At 40.9% G+C, this 19,695-nt stretch overlaps 1 protein-coding gene across 1 annotated transcript in view; it reads left to right on the top strand.

Annotated features, from left to right (window-relative positions):
• The window catches only part of drosha (ribonuclease 3 drosha), a 575,197-nt gene that overhangs the window by 476,892 nt on the left and 78,610 nt on the right, over positions 1-19,695 (top strand). The window contains exon 21 of the mRNA XM_080286434.1: positions 11,388-11,533. Coding sequence (XP_080142560.1) covers positions 11,388-11,533 — 146 coding nt within the window. The remainder of the gene's footprint in view (positions 1-11,387; positions 11,534-19,695) is intronic.

The raw sequence follows: 19,695 nt of genomic DNA, 5'->3' as shown, positions 1-19,695 counted from the left end.
AGTTGGAGGGCAAAGCTGGGCGATAAGCGAGGTGATAAGCGGGGTAGAAAGGGTCAAGTTTCACCACGCACCAGGTCAGAAACCCCCCCGCCCGCCCCCCCTCAGTTCCCTCACCCGCGCCACCCCCCCACTCACCGCCCCCGCACTCACCCCCCTCCCCGTTGCCTCCTGCCTCACCCACCTCCCGCTTGCCTCCTGCCTCACCTCCTGCCTCACCCATTGCCTCTACATCAGCTCCTTCTCACGGGAAGCTGAGTGAAATGCAACCTGCCCCTGCCACTGAACCACGCACAGGGCAAGTTGATGCATTTGTTTGGACTGACGGTGGAGATTTCCAGCCACACAATCCACCGTTTGATATGACAAATGCTGGAATACAGCCTGCCTTCCCATGCAACGCAGGTGATGAGTTTGTTGATTACTTCCTGGCCTTCCTTGATGATGAAATTGTGCAGCATGTCAGCGATGAGACCAATAGGTATGCAACTCAGTGTGCAGCACAAGGGCTGGGACCTATTGGCTCGCCAAAGCAAGTGTCGTGGTTGCCTGTCGGGATCAGAGAGCTGTATGTTTTTTTGCACTCATGTTTTTGATGCCCCATATAAAGAGACATGAGTTGGAGGAGTACTGGCTCGTGGATGACATAACTACTATCCCCATATTCGGGAAGTATATGTCACGGGATCGGTTCCGACAGCTGCTTGGATACCTGCACTTCGCTGATAATGACAACCCGTCCCAAACTGACCCTTTGTGGAAAGTGAGGGATTTCCTCAACAAGATTAGGGATCGATTTATGCGATTTTTCAGGCCTATGCAGAAAGTCGTCATAGACGAGTCCCTGGTATTGTTCAGAGGACGTCTCAAATTCAGGCAGTACATCCCCAGCAAACGCCACCGCTTTGGGATAAAGTTCTTTGTGCTGTGAGACGGGGTATATAATGGATTTTGTCATTTACTCGGCTAGCACAATGGATGTGAACAGGAAAGACCCCCTTGGCTTCTCTGGCTCCGTTGTAAAAGTGCTGATGGAGAGGTATTTTGGTGGTAATCATGTGCTGTACACAGACAATTATTACACAGCACCGAAACTCTCCAAATACCTTGCTGAACACGGCATTGGCACTGTTGGCACTGTACGGAGCTATAGGAAAGAGTGGCCTAGTTTCCCCGAAGCATCATCATCATCCAGGGGAGATGTTCACCTGAAGAAGTCAGAAAAGCTTCTTGCGATCAGGTGGCATGACAAGAAGGTTGTCAATATGATCAGCACCATCCACAAGGGGGAAATGAAGAGAACTGGGAAGGTCAGCTACAGGACGGGAGAGCCAATCATGAAGCCTGATGCCGTCATTGATTATAATGTAAATATGAGACTCGTTGATAAGTCTGATATGATGATTGGCGAAATAGACTGTCTCAGGAGAAACACCCGATGGTACAGGAAGGCTTGCCTGCACATGCTCGATATGTGCATGCTCAATGCCTTCATTCTTTACAAGACACAAGTCGGGGGCATAAGGCAACCATCACTGAGACAGTTTTCCAAGACTGTCGTTCAGCAGCTACTTGAACGATTTGGTCAGGTGACGGCATTGATCCCGAGGCGACACTCTGACACACAACCTGACCGTCTTGAGTGCCGCAATTACATGAGCCGGCACCAGCTTGTGAAATTGCCTCCTAAAGCAGGCGGCAGGTTGTCACAGGGCCGCTGAAGAGTATGTTCAACCACCACACGAAGGCCTACGACGAGAAAAATGAGCACACACCAGTGCCTTGAATGCCAAGTCGCTCTATGTGTAACTCCGTGCTTTGCCGAGTACCACTCTCTGAGTAAATACTGAAAGTGACAGTGATATATAGTGATGCGACAGTGACGTGCTTTGCCAATAATTGTATAATGGATAATGTAGTAATAAGGGATATTTTGCCTAGAAAATAAAGGAAATATTGGCCAGTATAATAAGTGATATTGTAATAAGAGAATCTGCGGCACTTGTGGAATTCTGCGGCACTTACGTAATTCTGTGATGCGCCAGTGACGCAATATAGTAATAAGTGCATTGTAAATATAATGTACATTGCCCATATTATATGTAAAATAATATTAGAAGTTAGAAAGAATGAAAAGATCGCAGGAAACGTCAGTGAGCGGGTGCCGCCGCAGTGAAGTGAGCGCAGCCGCAGTGAAGAAACGGGCGCAGCACGCAGGAAGTGCCTTTTACCTACCTCAGTGAACACAGAGTGGGTGTTTATCGTATGTACAGTGTTCATATATGTTTATATTACTATTATGAGAGAGTGGTTGGCATTTGGTACTGGTGTGTGGGGCGTAAAATAGTTATTTCACACCCCTCACTTCTAACGGCTCTCCCCGTCCTGTGAAAGTCAACGAAGTCATGAAACCTACATCAATGGAAAGCTGAAGGTTTGTACTTTCTAATGGTACCTTATTTTTTTCTCTAGCTTTATTCTGTGCAGAGTTATTAAGGTTTAAAGGTTTGTTTACATTTGGCTGAAACCCCCGTGGGAGAGGACAGTCAGACCAAAACAATACCCGCGGTTAAGGGGTTAAGAGAAGATATCAATGTTCATATGGGACATGGTAAATGCAGACTGTAGAGAAGAGACAGAAAAGAAAAAACGGGAGGAGGAGTGATGATAGCAGTGAAGAACAACATAAATGTAGATACCGTGGAAATGGGAGAAGGCGAGGCCGAAGTGATAAATATGAAATTAGAAACCGGAGAGTATAGCAAGAGAGATATGGCAGTAGTGTATATTTCCCCTAAGACAAGAGCATAGAGTGATGATGAATACCAGGAAATGTTGTCAGACATGGCTAGTTATTTACAGAAAATTATTGAGAAAAGCAACAATATCTTAATGGGTGACTTTCAGTTGTAAAGAGGTGAACTGAGAGGAATGGAACTCAGGGGACAGCGAAGATTCGTGGGGCACTATATTATTAAATATAACAATGAACAATGTGATGACGCAATGGGTCAAAGAAGAGACACGGTTCCAAGGTGAGGACACACCAGCAAGACCGGACTTACTGTTTACCAAAGAACCCGATGTAATAGAATCCTTGAAATAAATGTGTCCTATTGGAAAAAGTGATCATGTGGTCATTGAGTTCCAGATGATAACAGGGAACATGGAGCCAAGAGACGAACTTTATAGGCAGGGAAGATACAACTTTGGGAAAGCAAAATTTACAGGATTGAGAAAAATTTTTTGAAAATGCAGATTGGAGAAAATTCAGAGAAACAAGAGAGGTACAGAGGAAGTGGGATATTTTTCTAGGCCTCTATAATTCGGGAGTGGAAAAATTTGTGCCAAGAGTAAGGGGGAAAGAAAACAGGAAAAAGGAGTGGTTTAATAGAAGGTGTATGATAGCAAAAAAAAAGAGAGAGACGGTGTGGAACAATTGGAGAAAGAGAGGTAACAACAGAACAAAGGAAGAATATAAAAGAACTAGAAATGAATACACAAGAATACATAGAGAGGAAGAAAAGAATTTTGAGAAATGTATAATAGATAAATGTAAGGATGAACCCAAACTGTTTTATAGATTTGTCAGTGGCAAACTGAAACAAAAAGAAGGAATCACCAAACTGAAAGTAGGAGAGGTCTATTAAGATGCAGCAATGCAAGCAGAGGTAATGAACAAATGTTTGCAATGAGTTTTCAGTAATGAAAAGGAGTTTGTGGAAGGGAGGGAGTGACTAGAAATGTAGTGATAAAAGATATAAAAGTGGAAGTATAGGAAGTGTATAAATGACTGGAAACTCAAGATGTAAGGAAAGCCCCAGGACCAGATGGAATCTCTAATTGGGTACAGAAGGCATGCAGAAAACAACTGGCGGATATGATTCACAGTTTAATTATGTGTTCTCTGGAAGAGGGGAAGGTGCCTCAAGAATGGAAGAGGGCAAATGTGGTACCAGTTTATAAGGGAGGAAACAGGGAAGAACCCCTGAATTATAGACCAGTGTCCCAAACCAACATGGTCCCAAAATTGTGCGAAAGAATTTTGAAAGATAGATGGATAAAATATTTGGAAGAGATGAATAGTTTGGCTGATAGCCAGTTTGGATATAGAAGTGGAAGGTCATGTGTTTCCAACTTGTTGAGTTTTTACTCGAGCAATTGACGTGCTACAGGAGAGAGATGGTTGGGTGGACTCTGTGTATTTAGATATGGAGAAGGCCTTCGACAAGGTACCCCATAAGAGACTAATGTGGAAACTAGAGCATATAGGAGGACTGAAGGGCAGCCTCCTGGAATGGATGAGAGACTTTTTGAGAGACAGACAAATGAGGATAGTAATAAAGGATAGGATGACTGGATGGACGGAAGTAACAAGTGGAATCCAACAGGGCTCGGTGTTGGTGCCAGTAATGTTCCTGGTTTACGTAAATTATATGGTAGATGGAGTGAATAGTTACGCAAGTCTGTTTGCTGATGATGCAAAGATCTTGAGGAAGGTAGAAGTTGATGAGAATTGTAAATTGCTGCAGGAGGATCTGGATAGGATACACAATTGGAACTGGATGTGGGAAATGAAATTTAATGCAAAGAAATGTAAAATATTGGAAATGGTTATATGTACCAAGAGGCTATCACTGAATTATTTGATGGGTAATGAACCAATCACAAGAGCGAGAGACAAGAAATTTTTGGGAGTGCTGGTCCAGGATACTTTTGTCACCTGAAAAACATATTAACAAGACATTTAGAGAGACGTATATACTTTGGACTAATATACGAGTAGCATTTCATTATATGGATGAGGAGATGATGAAAAAATTGATAGTGGCCATGATTCGCCCCAGGTTAGAGTATGCAGCAGTAGTGTGGTCCCCACACAAAAAGAAAGATATAAACAAGATTGAGAGAATACAAAGAACAACAACCAAAATGGTCCCCAGTCTGGCAGATCTGTTGTACAGAGAGGGCTGGAAAAGCTGGATTTGCCTTCCTTAGAAGAAAGGAGAAAGAGAGGTGACAATTGCAGCGTTCAGGACTATGGTGGGAGTAGATAAAATTGACAAAGAAGATCTGTTTGTATGGGATAAGAGAGTAACAAGAGGACACGGAATGAAACTGAGGAAACCAAGCTGTTTGAAGGATATCAAGAAATATAGTTTTCCTTATTGATGTATAGACCTGTGGAATAGCCTGGACAAAGAGATCGTCCAGTCTAAAAACTTAAACGAGTTTAAAGCTAAATTTGACTTACTGAGAAACAGAGACTGGACCCCATGAGCGTATCTCATTTCCTGTATATCACAATTAGGTAAATACAATTAGGTAAATACACACAAATGAGGACAGTAATAAAGGATAGGATGTCTGGATGGAGGGAAGTAACAAGTGGAGTCCCACAGGGCTTGGTGTTGATGCCAGTAATGTTCCTGATTTATGTAAATGACATGGTAGATGGAGTGAACAGTTATGCAAGTCTGTTTGCTGATGATGCAAAGATCTTGAGAAAGGTAGAGGTTGAAGAGGATTGTAAAATGCTGCAGGAGGACGTGGATAGCATACATGATTGGAGCCGGATGTGGGAAATGAAATTCAATCCAAAGAAATGTAAAATATTGGAAATGGTCACTTTCATCTTAAATCACTCTCATCTTAAATGTCAGGACCAACTGCCTAGCCCCAGGCTTCTACGCTCCTCATGGGGCAATGTAGGATTGGATGATGGATGGATGGATGAGTAAAAGTACCAAGAGGCCATCACTGAATTATTTGATCAGTAATGAACCAATCACAAAAGCGAATGAAGAGAAAGATTTGGGAGTGCTGGTCCAGGATAGTTTGTCACCTAGAAAACATATTAACAAGACAGTTAGAGAGACATATAAACTCTTGACAAATATAAGAGTAGCATTTCATTATATAGATGAGGAGACAATGAAAAATTGATAGTGGCCATGATCTGCCCCAGGTTAGAATATGTAGCAGTAGTGTGGTCCTCACACAAAAAGAAAGATATAAACAAGATTGAGAGAATACAAAGAACAGCAATTAAGTTGGTCCCCAGTCTGGCAGATCTGTCGTACAGAGAGAGGCTGGAATAGCTGGATTTGCCTTCCTTAGAGGAAAGGAGAAAGAGGGGTGACATGATTGCAGTGTTCAGGACCATGATGAAAGTAGATAAAATTGACAAAGAAGATTTGTTTATATGGGATAAGATGGTAACAAGAGGACACGGAATGAAATTGAAGAAGCCAAGCTTCTTGAAGGATATCAAGAAATATAGTTTTCCTTATAGATGTGTAGACCTGTGGAATAGCCTGGACAAAGAGAACGTCCAGTCTAAAAACTTAAATGAGTTTAAAGCTAAATTTGACTTACTGTGAAACAGATACGGGACCCCACAAGCGTAGCTCACTTCCTGTATATTACAATTAGATAAATACAATTAGGTAAACACACACACACACACACACACACACATGTATGTTTGGCTTACAGTGTCTCTGTGTGACTAGAAGTCTGGGTATTACAGCTACTTCAAATACTAGTGTTATTACTACTAGTGTTACAGCTAATACTGGTACAACTACTGCTATTACTACAGCTACCACTACTGCAACTACTATTATTACTACCACAACTACTACACATACTACCACTAAAACTAGTACCACTACTACTACAACTACTACTACAGAAAACCTAAAAAAAATATATATATTGTGGACAAATTAGTTATTCACGTTCTGTCCATAATCAAAAGTACTTACCACTATGACAGTTTTTTTATTCCCTGTGATTTGTACTTTTTCATCATAACAAATATCTTTACACGAAAGCTTTCAATAAAAAATAAGGCACCGACTTCGTCTGAAACAAACCCTCTACTTCCATTATTCATATAAATGTACACAGGCCAGTAAAATCATTTTTTCTGATTACACAAAAACCAACATACCAGTATGTACTAAACTAACACTAACCTGTGCACATGACCCAGACTTCTGCCACTCGGTCTTTGAGGGAAATTCAAAGAAACAGGTAGTGCACAGTGCCACCTCACATTCAGCACACCACCATCTCGTCATTTGGCATTACTGTGGTCTGCACCACGAATTGGCGCAGACACACCAGTGTCGGAAGGCTTCTTTACCAGCAGGTGTTAGAGGCAATGCTTCCAAGTAATGCCTAGCGAGGTAGTCTGTACACTGCAGCCAGTCAGGCAGTTGCTGTACACTGTGCCTCCATTTCACAGAAGACATTACTTGGCCATATCTCTCCAGAAGGCAATAAATTACATCCTTCTCAAACTGCCTGAGGGATGACTGTGTTTCAGTACATCCATGTACAGAATGAAGGCATTCAGTACACAGATGTCAAGTACATGTAAAAATGCCTTCTTATACCATTTACAGCATCGCCTCAGACAGTTAATGGTGCCAATCTGCATATCGCATTTACTGACTAGTCGCATGTTGACGTTATAGTCGATAACGGCATCAGGCTTGAAGACTGGCTGCCTTGTTCTCTTATCGACCTTGCCTGTGTCTACCAACTTATCTTCATGGACCATTGAGAGGACATTTACATTTCACTTATCATGCCAATGAATAGCAAGTAGTTTACCTGATTTCAGAGTCCTGCACTACCCCTTCACAGTGCCCTTGGGAAAGGGATGGCCAGTGTTTCCTCTTTGCACAGACAGTGCCACACGATCCAATTTTGTGGTCTTGCAGATACTTTGCAAGACTTGGCGCTGTGTAGTAATTATCGGTGAACAGGATATGTTTGCCACCGAAGTACCTGTCCATGACCTTCTTCACAACTGAGCCAGAGAAGCCTTGGGGGTCGTCCTTCGAAAACCCCCCATCACTTGCTGTATACATTTATACCTTGGTATATGATACCCCTAGATGCGATACCCTGGCTTAACGATGGAGGTAGAAATACCACTATACCCCGCCTAACAATGGTCAAACCCTGGTTTAATGATGGGTTTTTATTTGTTTACCGATATTGATGATATTTTAGACTAAAATTGTGTGTTTAGATTGATTTATAAACTGTTTTTAGACTTAGATTAATGTGTTTTAGCCATAGATGGGGTGAACATTCTGATTTTGGGGTACAGTTTACTAAGCTTGATTTTTTCCAGACTCATATTTGACGAATTTCAGATTACAGTAAAACCTCTACAATTTGGCATAATACATGTGCAAGCCTTGCCGAGTTAGCCTATTTGCTGAGTTGTAGGGATGAACTTTAAGTTCCCCCCCGGCACACACACACACAAAAAGGAAAAAATTGAAAAAAATGGAAAAAAATTAAACATTTTTACAATAAACAGTAAAAGCTGCCATACCATGATTCCACGCAGTTGTAGGGTGTATTGCAGGCATGGAGGAGGACTTTTGGTAGTTTTTGAAGGTGTTAGAGGGGGCTCAAGATCACTTTTGGGCACATTTTTACTGTACTGTACTTGACACACTACACTATGTAAAGCTTAATTAACACTATAAAGGCCATACTATAATGTGTTTGTGACTTGTACTATACTGGGGAACTAAAGACTAAACACCTAAACATTACTGTACAGAACTTACTCACTAAACACTGGGGTAGCACTGGGAGACACCATGGTTAGCTTTTGCAGGTACAATCCATTTAAGAGTGCGTAACACTTAGTCACAAGCAGGGCGAGTGAGGAGAGAATGCAACACGGGCCGCGGACGAAGGCAAACTGGCCCACATGTGGCACACAACAGGCTTTGTTTACATCCCCATGCACACGTGATGCCAGGTTACTCTTGCTGAATCTCGGTACAACTCGGCATCTTACTGAGTTGGGAGGATTTTGCCTACTCTCTTCCTCTTACGTGTGCATTTTTGGAAATTTTTTCTATCTATCTATCTATCTATCTACCTATTGCCAGACGCCTCAATCCCGTTTGGGGTGGCCACAAACAAATCGCCTCCAAGTCGCCCTGTCCCCCGCCATTTCACTGCCCTGCTCCCAACTCACACCCCCCTCTCTCATATACCTCTCCACCCCATCCCTCCATTTCATCCTCGGCCTCCCCCTCCCTCTTCCCCCCTCCACCTCACTCACATACACTCTCTTTTTTAATTTTGATTTTTTAATAAATATTTTGGAGCCTTCTCGAGTTGAAGTTTCTGACTTGAAGGATGCCGAATTATAGAGGTTTTACTGTGTATTTGTTGGCTTTAGTGAGCTATTTACAGGTGTTAGGCTTAGGTTAGCTTCCTTGACAGCTGTCAGGCCATTTAGATTGGCATTAAACTTGTTTTTGGGCTCATCTGGGGAGAAACCCAAGGCTGGTAAATGGTCCACATTGAAATACATGTTAAAAGTACCCTGATATACAATACTCCGTGTAATGATGGGGTTTTACCTAACCAATTGCATCATTAAACCGGGGTATGCCTGTACACAGTAAAATCTAATACGTAGCCAGTCTTGCAATCACACAGAACAAAAAACTTAATTCCAAAACGATGTCTCTTTGAGGGAATGTACTGAATGAAGGCAATATGTCCCCTGAACAGAACAAGTGACTCGTCGGTGACGACCTTCTGGAATGGCCTGAAATAAGATAAAAATTTCTCCTTCATCATTTCCAGAATCGAGCGAAATTTTCACAGCCTGTCATTTGGATGTGGGCTCATATTGGTGGAGAAATCCAGGTACCAGAGGATGTCTAGGTACCTGTCTCGTGGCATGTACTTACCAAACATTGGTGTTGGTGCGATGTCATCCATTAGCCAGTAATCATGAATACTATGTTTTTTAATGTGAGACATCAACATGATCAATCCTAGCCAAACATCTCGCTAACATTCGTCATTGTCCATTCTTTCATTTTTGCGCTCTCTTTCTTATGTGCGAGGTTCCACCCCAATTGCAGCAGAATTCCCTGAATGCATTTATATCCTTGATGACGAATTCCATAACTGTTGTTGTAAAAAAAAAAAAGCAATGAAAAAATCAACAGTGGTGGATGATGGATTGCACGGAAATTCTGGCTGCACACCTGCATTTGTCATCAAACACGGGTACATTGGCTGAAACCCCATCCCTTTCTCCCAGGCAAATGTTTCCACCATACCCACCCTTGGTCCCTGCCTTGCCTGCTGTGCATGTGGCCTGCCCCATGTCCTGCCCTGGCACCTAGCATGGCGCTGTGGTGGCGAGTCCACCGTATACTTACTAGATGAGACAGATGGTGGTGGTGGTGATGGTGATGATGCTGGTGACAGTGATTGTGGTGGTGATGGCAACGGTGAAATTCAGGGATGGGCACGTGCCTGCCGGCCATAAACTGATCTTTGCCGTGCACCTGCACCTTCATACCCTGACGTACTTGGCTGTAGTGATGAGGCCAGGTCATGTTGCAAGGCAGGTGGCGAGGCAGGCCTGTATGGTGAGGCACATAATGCGGCAGGCTGGCGTGGTGAGGCACATAATGAGACAGGTAAAGATGCAGGATGTGTAGGAGAGGCTAATGTTGTGGTAGGATGTGTGGAAATTTCCATGGTAGGCCTTGAATCACGCACTGGTGCAAGGCTCAGCCTGTGGTGTTTCCTCCTCCCTCCATCTTCCATCTCCTCCCTTTCTTTACTCCCTACCTCCTCTGCCATCTTCTCCACTGGGCGAATATCTCCCTCAGCAGGATCATCGATATCATCTGACCCTTTTCCATCATCAGAGAAGGCTGATGATCGTGCAGGGGGAAGAGATCGCCGCACAGTGGAGAACTCATGACCACCCTCCTCATCTAACGTGAACATTTCCACACTCTGCATGGCTAGGTCACTTTCGTCAGAGGAGGAGTCACTTTCCCCACTCACTACTGGCAATAATGGCAGGTCCAATTCTCTCCCTATCGCATTATCACTAAGGCTTTTCCGTTTGAGGCATTTAGACTTCATTGGTGTTGAAGTCATTGGCTGCAGGCGCTCAGCTGAGGATCCGGACACAGGGAAAAATTATTGTGTAGGTTTAAAATTATTGTGTAGGTCTAGCCATGACAGTAAGCATGCAGGCAACTGGAGCATGACTGGGATGCATGCCGGAGGATTGCCAGTGGCTGCATGTGGTGGAAATAACCAGCTGAATATTCAGACAATGACGTGAATTACTAGATCATGTATATATGTCATCCGGATGGCCCCCTGATGACATGTATACATGACACCCGGAAGCGATGGGTTAAATTAATATAATTACAGGGTACTCTTTTGCTTCATTTACTGAATTCTGTAAGTTCCAGTAATAAAGACAGTTTAAGAATTTAGATTTTTGCTTTTCATTTTAATGGTATTTTATTAACTGTTAAACAGAATTTGTATGGAATCATTTTCTCTTACAGAGTCATTGAGTGCAAAGGTCCAACAAACACTCGGGTATACACTGTGGCAGTGTATTTCCGAGGGCGCCGCTTGGCTAAAGCATCTGGACATTCTATACAACAAGCCGAGATGAATGCAGCACGTGAGGCACTTATGAACTCCAAAGGTATTAGTAGTTTTCATCCTGTTTGGATGTACAGGCACTAACAAATTATTGTGCACCTTTGCAATGTGTTACAGTATGACACAGACAAAGAATTAAATTACCAACACTACAAATGAACACAGCTTCACTTTTACAGATTGTTTTAAAAATTATTGCGCCCAGAGGTGTAGAAATACTCTAGTACCTGTATACTACTGTAATATATTCCCTCTGGTATCACATATGGGTTCTTAAGGATTGACTTATAGTCACATAATCACTCTTTCCCTCAAACTTAATGCCCGTGTGCTATCTGCAGTAAGTAGACTGGATCCATTCATTGACTGTTAGTGGTCAGTATATCACCTGGTGGTCTTTTACAAGATAGTATACCACATTCAAGCTTTAAATCAGTAGGTTTTTCACTTACCATAGGCTGGATGTGTATGTAAGAGTGCAAGACCATGGGTGGCATGGCTGCAAGTGCCAAGATACGTCATCTTCCACAAGATGTGATATGAATGGTAGGAGGGGATACGAAGGAAATGGAGGGACCTACAACCATGAAAATTGGGAACTTTACAATGTCTGCTGTGTATGTAAAAATGCAGTAATAAATGACCCAGTTCCTGCTGTGATGGATGGGGAGAGGGAGTGCAGGAGTGTAGCAGGACCATATACAAGAAACCCCTGGTATGCAAAGGGGGTATGTTACCCATTTCACTGTGAAATTTATTTTCAGGTTGGTTCTCAGAATGTGTCAGTTACCCTCCAAAAAATGAAAATGGTCAGAATTAGCATTTTGCAAAATTTTTATCATTGTAATGTGTTTCTGCACCCATTTTCAGCTTTTAAATTGATCAGTAACTGTATACAATAACAGGGGAAAAACCAAAGAGACCAAAATTAATAAAAATAGGCATTTATTTACTCCTCAGTTAATGGCTGTAAAATACATGGATTTCTACACAAAGTTATCGCAGTTCCGTTTATGGCATCTTATAACACTGCAGCATAATAAAATGCAATAAATGCCTGTTATTTAAAGGAAATGGTTCTGTAACTAAATTCAGCTACTCTTCCTGAAATAAAGAATAGTTCTCCATATCAGGGATTTATAAGAAGGTACTACATGACAGTATTGTGATACCAACTCTAACATATGGAAGTGAAGCTTGGACATTGTTGGAAGGACACATGTTAAGAGTGAGAGCAGTGGAAATGAGTTATTTAAGAGGAGCCTGTGGAGTCACTTGGAGAGACAGGCTGACGAATGAGGATATAAAGGAGCATTGTGGTGTGGATGTGGATGTGATAGGAAGTGTTATGAGGAACACACTGAGGTGGTTTGGCCATGTGGAGAGGATGGAGGGTGAAAGACTGACAAAGAGAGTGTATGTGAGTGAGGTGGAGGGGGGAAGAGGGAGGGGGAGGCAGAGGATGAAATGGAGGGATGGGGTGGAGAGGTATATGAGAGAGGGGGGTGTGAGTTGGGAGCAGGGCAGTGAAATGGCGGGGGACAGGACGACGTGGAGGCAATTTGTTTGTGGCCACCCCAAACGGGATTGGGGCGTCTGGCAATAGATAGATAGATAGATATATTATTTTCCAAAGATTCACAGCCAGTATAAACATTATCCCACAGACTCATAGCCAATATATATCCTGTTAAGGCTTACAGCCTGAGTATAATGAACACAATATAATAATGATTTCTTGACTTTCTATAGCACCAACTTACAAATGCCGACTTAAGTATAGTTGTTATTCAAAAAAAAAAAAAAAGTCCTTATCTATCAAGGCTTCACATATAGTAATCACTGGTATAGTAATCACTGGTATAGAAGAGGAAGAAGTAAAAAACAAGATCACAAAAGACAAAAAGGAGATGGCAAATGTAATGAGCTTACTGAAAGAAGTATCAGAGGAAATCTGTAGTAAAGACATGGAGGAACACAAAAGGTTAGGGAAATACGAGAAAAGCAAGACAAGACCTCTAAAGGTGACTTTCCAGAGTGTAAACACTGTGGAAGAGATACTAAAAAATGCAAAGAATCTTATGGAAAAAGAGGAGTTAAAAAATGTATGGATAAAAAGATGCCTAACACAAGAGGAACTGGAATTACTGAAAGAGAAAAGGGAGGAAGCAAAAACAAAAAATGAGGGAAGATCAGAAGAGGAGAAGAAGAAATTTTTTTACAAAGTAATAGGGTTGCAGGTACGAAAGTGGTACACAAACAGGATGGAAGGAAAAGGAGGAAGGTAGTAGAACCATGTCATGACAAATATATAAACAAGATGATAAAGTTGATGTACTCAAATGTGGATGGAATGGTATCTAAATTACTAGAGATGAATGATTATGTCAGAGAAAATGAACCACAAATAATATGCCTAACTGAAACAAAATTAACACCAAGGATATCCAATGACATACTAAACTTAGAGGAATACAATATATGGAGAAGAGACAGAAATTTAAAAAAAGGAGGAGGAATTATAATATTAACTAAGAAAAATGTAAAAGTCAATGAAATAAAACTAGATATACCATCACAAGTAGAACTAATGGCAGTAGAGATCGACACATCTGAAGGTAAAGTAATTGTAGCCAATTTTTTGTACATGCCACCCAGATCAAACACATGGGAAAGAGACGAATATGAGGACCTGGCAGAGAGTAAATTTCAGAGTATAAGATCATTACTACATAAAATGGAAGAGAAATCGGAAAGAATTATACTAACTGGGGATTTCAATACAAATATAAATTTGAATACTCTAGATATAAATAGCCAAGAAAGCTGTTGGGACCAAAAGCTCCTGGATCTCGTATAAGAGTTTTTCTTAACGCAACATGTGAGGGAAACCACCAGAAAAAGAGGACTTGATATACCTTCAGTGCTAGATCTAATATTTACTAGGCAAGAAATTGATACTGACAGTTTAATATATCACCCTCCACTCGGCAAAAGCGATCATGCAGTACTAAATTATAACTTCAGGATAGCATATGATATAGTAAACAGCAATGATAGTTACAAAAAGAGCCTAAACTATAAAAAGGGAAATTATCAAGACCTAAAGAAGTATTTCTTAGAAGTTGATTGGGAAAATGAGCTTAGAGGACAAGATTTAAATGCTGTATATAAAAATTTTTGTGAATTTTATGAAATAGGAGTCCAGAAGTACATCCCACAGCACAAAGAAACATATAAGAAAATACAGAAATGGTTCAATACAGAATGTAAAAAATCAAAAGAAAGAAGAGATTTGTTGTTGAATAGATACAGAAGACACAATAGTGAAAGGGCGTATAATACTTACAAACAGGCAAGAAATGACTACACAAGAATAAGGAGGGAAGCCCAAAAACAGTTTGAGGAGGATATAATAAATAAAAGTAGTGATCAACCAAAGCTGTTTTACAGCTATATCAGAAGCAAAACCAAAGTAAAGATATAATACAATCCATTACGGACGAGAGAATCACTTATACACAAGAGAAAGATATTTGCGAAGCACTAAATAAGAATTTCCAATTAGTTTTTACAGAAAAAAAAAATTTTGCGAGGGACTATGTGGAACACGCATGTCCACACATACTACCAGATATACAAATAGCAGGAAAAGTAATACAGGAGGAGTTAAGTAGATTAGACAGAGGAAAAGAAAGTGGTCCTGATGAAATTTAATGTTGGGTATTACGAGAATGTGCAAAGGAGTTAAGTAAACCATTATTTTTAATTTTCAAGAAATCCTTGAGTCAGGGTATACTACCTGACATTTGGAAAAAAGCAAATATTGTCCCCTTATTCAAGAAAGGAAATAGACAAAATCCACTCAACTACCGACCAGTATCACTGACCAGTGTTGTAAGCAAGGTATTAGAAAAACTTATAAGAAAAGCTTGGGTAAATCATCTAGAAGGACACAGTATGATAACAGAAAGACAGTTTGGTTTCAGAAAAGGAAAATCATGTGTTACTAATCTGTTGAGCTACTATGACAGAGTAACAAACACAATACAGGAAAGGGAAGGATGGGTGGACAGTATCTATTTAGATTTCAAGAAAGCTTTTGACACAGTACTACACCAAAGATTTTTATGGAAACTGTACCATCAAGGAGGAATTTGAGGCAAACTGTTTTGTTCGATGCAAGACTCTCATAAAAAGAGAAATGAGGACAGTACTAAGAGGAAACTACTCATCATGGAAAGAAGTGACTAGTGGAGTACCACAGGGTTCAGTGCTGGCACCAATCATGTTTTTAGTGTATATAAATGATATAAACAGTAACACTGGAAATGAGAGCTATCTGAATATGTTTGCAGATGATGCAAAAATACAAAGGAGAATTACTAACACAGAGTCTTGTAAAGAGCTACAAGAAGAATTAAATAAACTTCATGAATGAAGTAGTACATGGCAAATGGAATTCAATGTGGACAAATGTCATGTGATCAAGTCTGGTAAAAGTGGAAAAAGACCTGATTGGGATTATAAGTTAGGAAATAAAACCCTATACACATCAGAAAGAGAGAAAGACCTAGGTGTGATTATCAATAAGAGACTATCTCCGGGTGACTACATCAGCGAGAAGGTACGGAACATGTATACACTGCTTGCAAATATGAGAATAGCATTCACATACATAAATGAAGACATGCTAAGAAGGATAATAACATCATTCATTAGACCAACCCTGGAATATGCATCAGTAGTCTGGAGTCCTCATCTCAAAAAGCATATAGAAAAGATTGAAAAAGTTCAAAGGGCCGCTACAAGATGGATACCAAGCTTAAGGGACCTAAGCTACGAAGAAAGACCAAATAAACTGAATCTACCAACACTACAGGAGAGAAGGAAAAGAGGTGACATGATAATGCTATATAAGTGCATATCAGGAAAGGAGAAAATAGACATATGGAGAAGCATCAGCAAGAGGACACTGCAAAAAACTGCATAAGAAGAGAGGTGATAAAGACGTAAGGAAATTCAGTTTCCCAAACAGAGCAATTGATCAATGGAATGCACTACCGAATGAAATAGTGTGTGCCAAAACAATTCACAAATTTAAGGATATGTACGATAAATATGGTTTAAGACACAGGACAGTACGAGCTTGACTCATTCCTGTAAAGATACAATTAAGTAAGAACAATTAGGTAAGAACACACAAGAGGAACTGGAAATACTGAAAGAAAAGAGGGAGGAAGCAAAAACAAAAAATGAGGGAAGATCAGATGAGGAGAACACATTTTTTTACAAAGTAATAGGATTGCAGGTACGAAAGTGGTACATAAACAGGAGGGTATAAAAAGGAGGAAGGTAGTAGAACCATGTCATGACAAGTATATAAACAAGATGATGAAGTTGATGTACTCAAATGTGGATGGAATGGTATTTAAATTTCTAGAGATGAATGATTATGTCAGAGAAAATGAACCACATATAATATGCCTAACTGAAACAAAATTAACACCAAGGATATCCAATTACATACTAAACTTAGAGGAATATAATATATGGAGAAGAGATAGAAACTTATAAAAAGGAGGAGGAATTATAATATTAACTAAGAAAAATCTAAAAGTCAATGACATAAAACTAGATATACCCTCACAAGTAGAACTGATTGCAGTAGAGGTCAACACATCTGAAGGGAAAGTAAATGTAGCCAATTTGTACATGCCACCCAGATCAAACACATGGGGAAGAAACGAATATGAGGACCTGGCAGAGGGTACAGTTCAGAGTTTAAGAGCATTATTACATGAAATGGAAGAGTAATCAGAAAGAATTGTACTAACTGGAGATTTTAATACAAATATAAATTGGAATACTCTAGATATAATTAGCCAAGAAAGCTGTTGGGACCAAAAGCTCCTGGATCTCGTGGAAGAGTTTTTCCTAACGCAGCATGTGAGGGAAACCACCAGAAAAAGAGGACTCGATGTACCTTCAATGCTAGATCTCATATTTACTAGGCAAGAAAATGATACTAACAGTTTAATATATCACCCTCCACACGGCAAAAGCGATCATGCAGTACTAAATTACAACTTCAGGATAGCATATGACATAGTTAACAGCAATGAAAGTTACAAAAAGAGCCTAAACTATAAAAAGGAAAATTATCAAGACCTAAAGAAGTATTTCTTAGAAGTTGATTGGGAAAATGAGCTTAGAGGACAAGATTTAAATGCTGTATATAAAAAATTCTGTGAATTTTATGAAATAGGAGTCCAGAAGTACATCCCACAGCACAAAGAAGCAGATAAGAAAATACAGAAATGGTTCAATACAGAATGTAAACAGTCAAAAGAAAGAAGAGATTTGTTGTGGAATAGATACAGAAGACACAATAGTCTATCTATCTATCTATTGCCAGATGCCACAATCCCGTAAGGGGTGGCCATTTGACTATGAGTTATTTGTTTTATGGGGAGGGGCACTAATCCTCCACCAACCCACTTGTTGACACGTAGGGAGCGCGTATGGTTTGGTATATATATACTGTATATATATATATATATATATATATATATATATATATCTATTGCCAGACGCCTCAATCCCGTTTGGGGTGGCCACAAACAAATCGCCTCCACGTCGTCCTGTCCCCCGCCATTTCACTGCCCTGCTCCCAACTCACACCCCCCTCTCTCATATACCTCTCCACCCCATCCCTCCATCTCATCCTCAGCCTCCCCCTCCCTCTGCCCACCTCCACCTCACTCACATACACTCTCTTCATCAGTCTTTCACCCTCCATCCTCTCCACATGGCCAAACCACCTCAGTGTGTTCCTCATAACCCTTCCTATCACATCCACATCCACACCACAACGCTTCTTTATATCCTCATTCGTCAGCCTGTCTCTCCATGTGACTCCACAGGCTCCTCTTAAATAACTCATTTCCACTGCTCTCACTCTTGACTTGTGTCCTTCCAACAATGTCCAAGCTTCACTTCTGTACGTTAGAGTTGGTATCACAATACTGTCATGTAGTAACTTTTTCACTTCCATGCTCACTTCCCTGTTTCTTATCACTGCTTTCAAAGAACCAGCAACCTTTCTTCCCTGCTGTACCCTTTCAAGCACTTCACCCTCCAAACCTCCATCTTACTCATCACACTACCCAAGTACTTAAACGTACTCACATTTTCCAGTTCCTCACCATCCAACCTCGCTGTACATTCACTAAATTCACCTGTCTCAAAGACCATCTCTTTACTCTTCCCTACACTCACCTTTAGATTCCGTTTCTTACACACTCTCCCAAACTCATCCACCAAGCCTTGCCGCTCCCCTTCATCTTCACTCAACAACACAGTATCACATGCAAACAACAGTACAAGGAGTTTCCAAACACTATCCTCTCTCACCAGGGCCACTCCAACATCCACTGCCCTACCTTATACCTCTTTAATTACCCCACCCATGTACAGATTGAACAACCATGGAGACATGACAGATCCCTGTTTCAAACCAACTTTCAAAGAGAAAAATTCACTTAGTTCACCATCCACACCTACTGCAGCCTTCGCACCATCGTACATACTTTTCACAGCATTCAACAACTTCCCATCTACTCCATATATTCTTAACACTTTCCACAATCCTTGTCTATCCACCCTGTCATATGCTTTCTCCAAATCCATGAAAGCCGCATACAACTTCTTTCCCTTCTCTAGAAACTTTTCCACTAAAGATCTAAGAATGAATATCTGATCTACACAACCTCTTCCCTTCCTAAAGCCTCCCTGTTCTTCTCCAACTAATTTCTCTGTTCTTTCTCTAACTCTGTCAATAAGTATCCTACCATACACTTTTCCTATTATACTAAGAAGACAAATGCCCCTATGATTACCACACACTTCTTTTTCCCCTTTTCCTTTGTACAAGGGAATAATTATACCTGACTTCCAATCCGCTGGGACTCTACCTTCCTCCCAGGCCAATCTGCACATCTTCCACGTCCATTCTACTACTATCTCTCCCCCATGCTTCAGCATTTCACCACACACTCCATCAATTCCTGGGGCTTTCCCCGATTTAACTTTCTTCATTGCTTCCACAACTTCTATCCTACTGATTTCTTCCTGTCTTCTCACCTCCCTCCTTCTCCCAGCCATTCCCCAGCCACTTATACTCGCATTACTTCCATCCTCTAC

The sequence above is a fragment of the Coenobita brevimanus genome, chromosome 111, assembly GCF_032717465.1.
Source record: "Coenobita brevimanus isolate Jiangsu-jjx chromosome 111, ASM3271746v2, whole genome shotgun sequence".
NCBI lineage: Eukaryota > Metazoa > Arthropoda > Malacostraca > Decapoda > Coenobitidae > Coenobita > Coenobita brevimanus.
The sequence above is the reverse complement of the archived record's forward strand: the minus strand, read 5'-3'. Positions and strand labels throughout refer to the sequence as shown.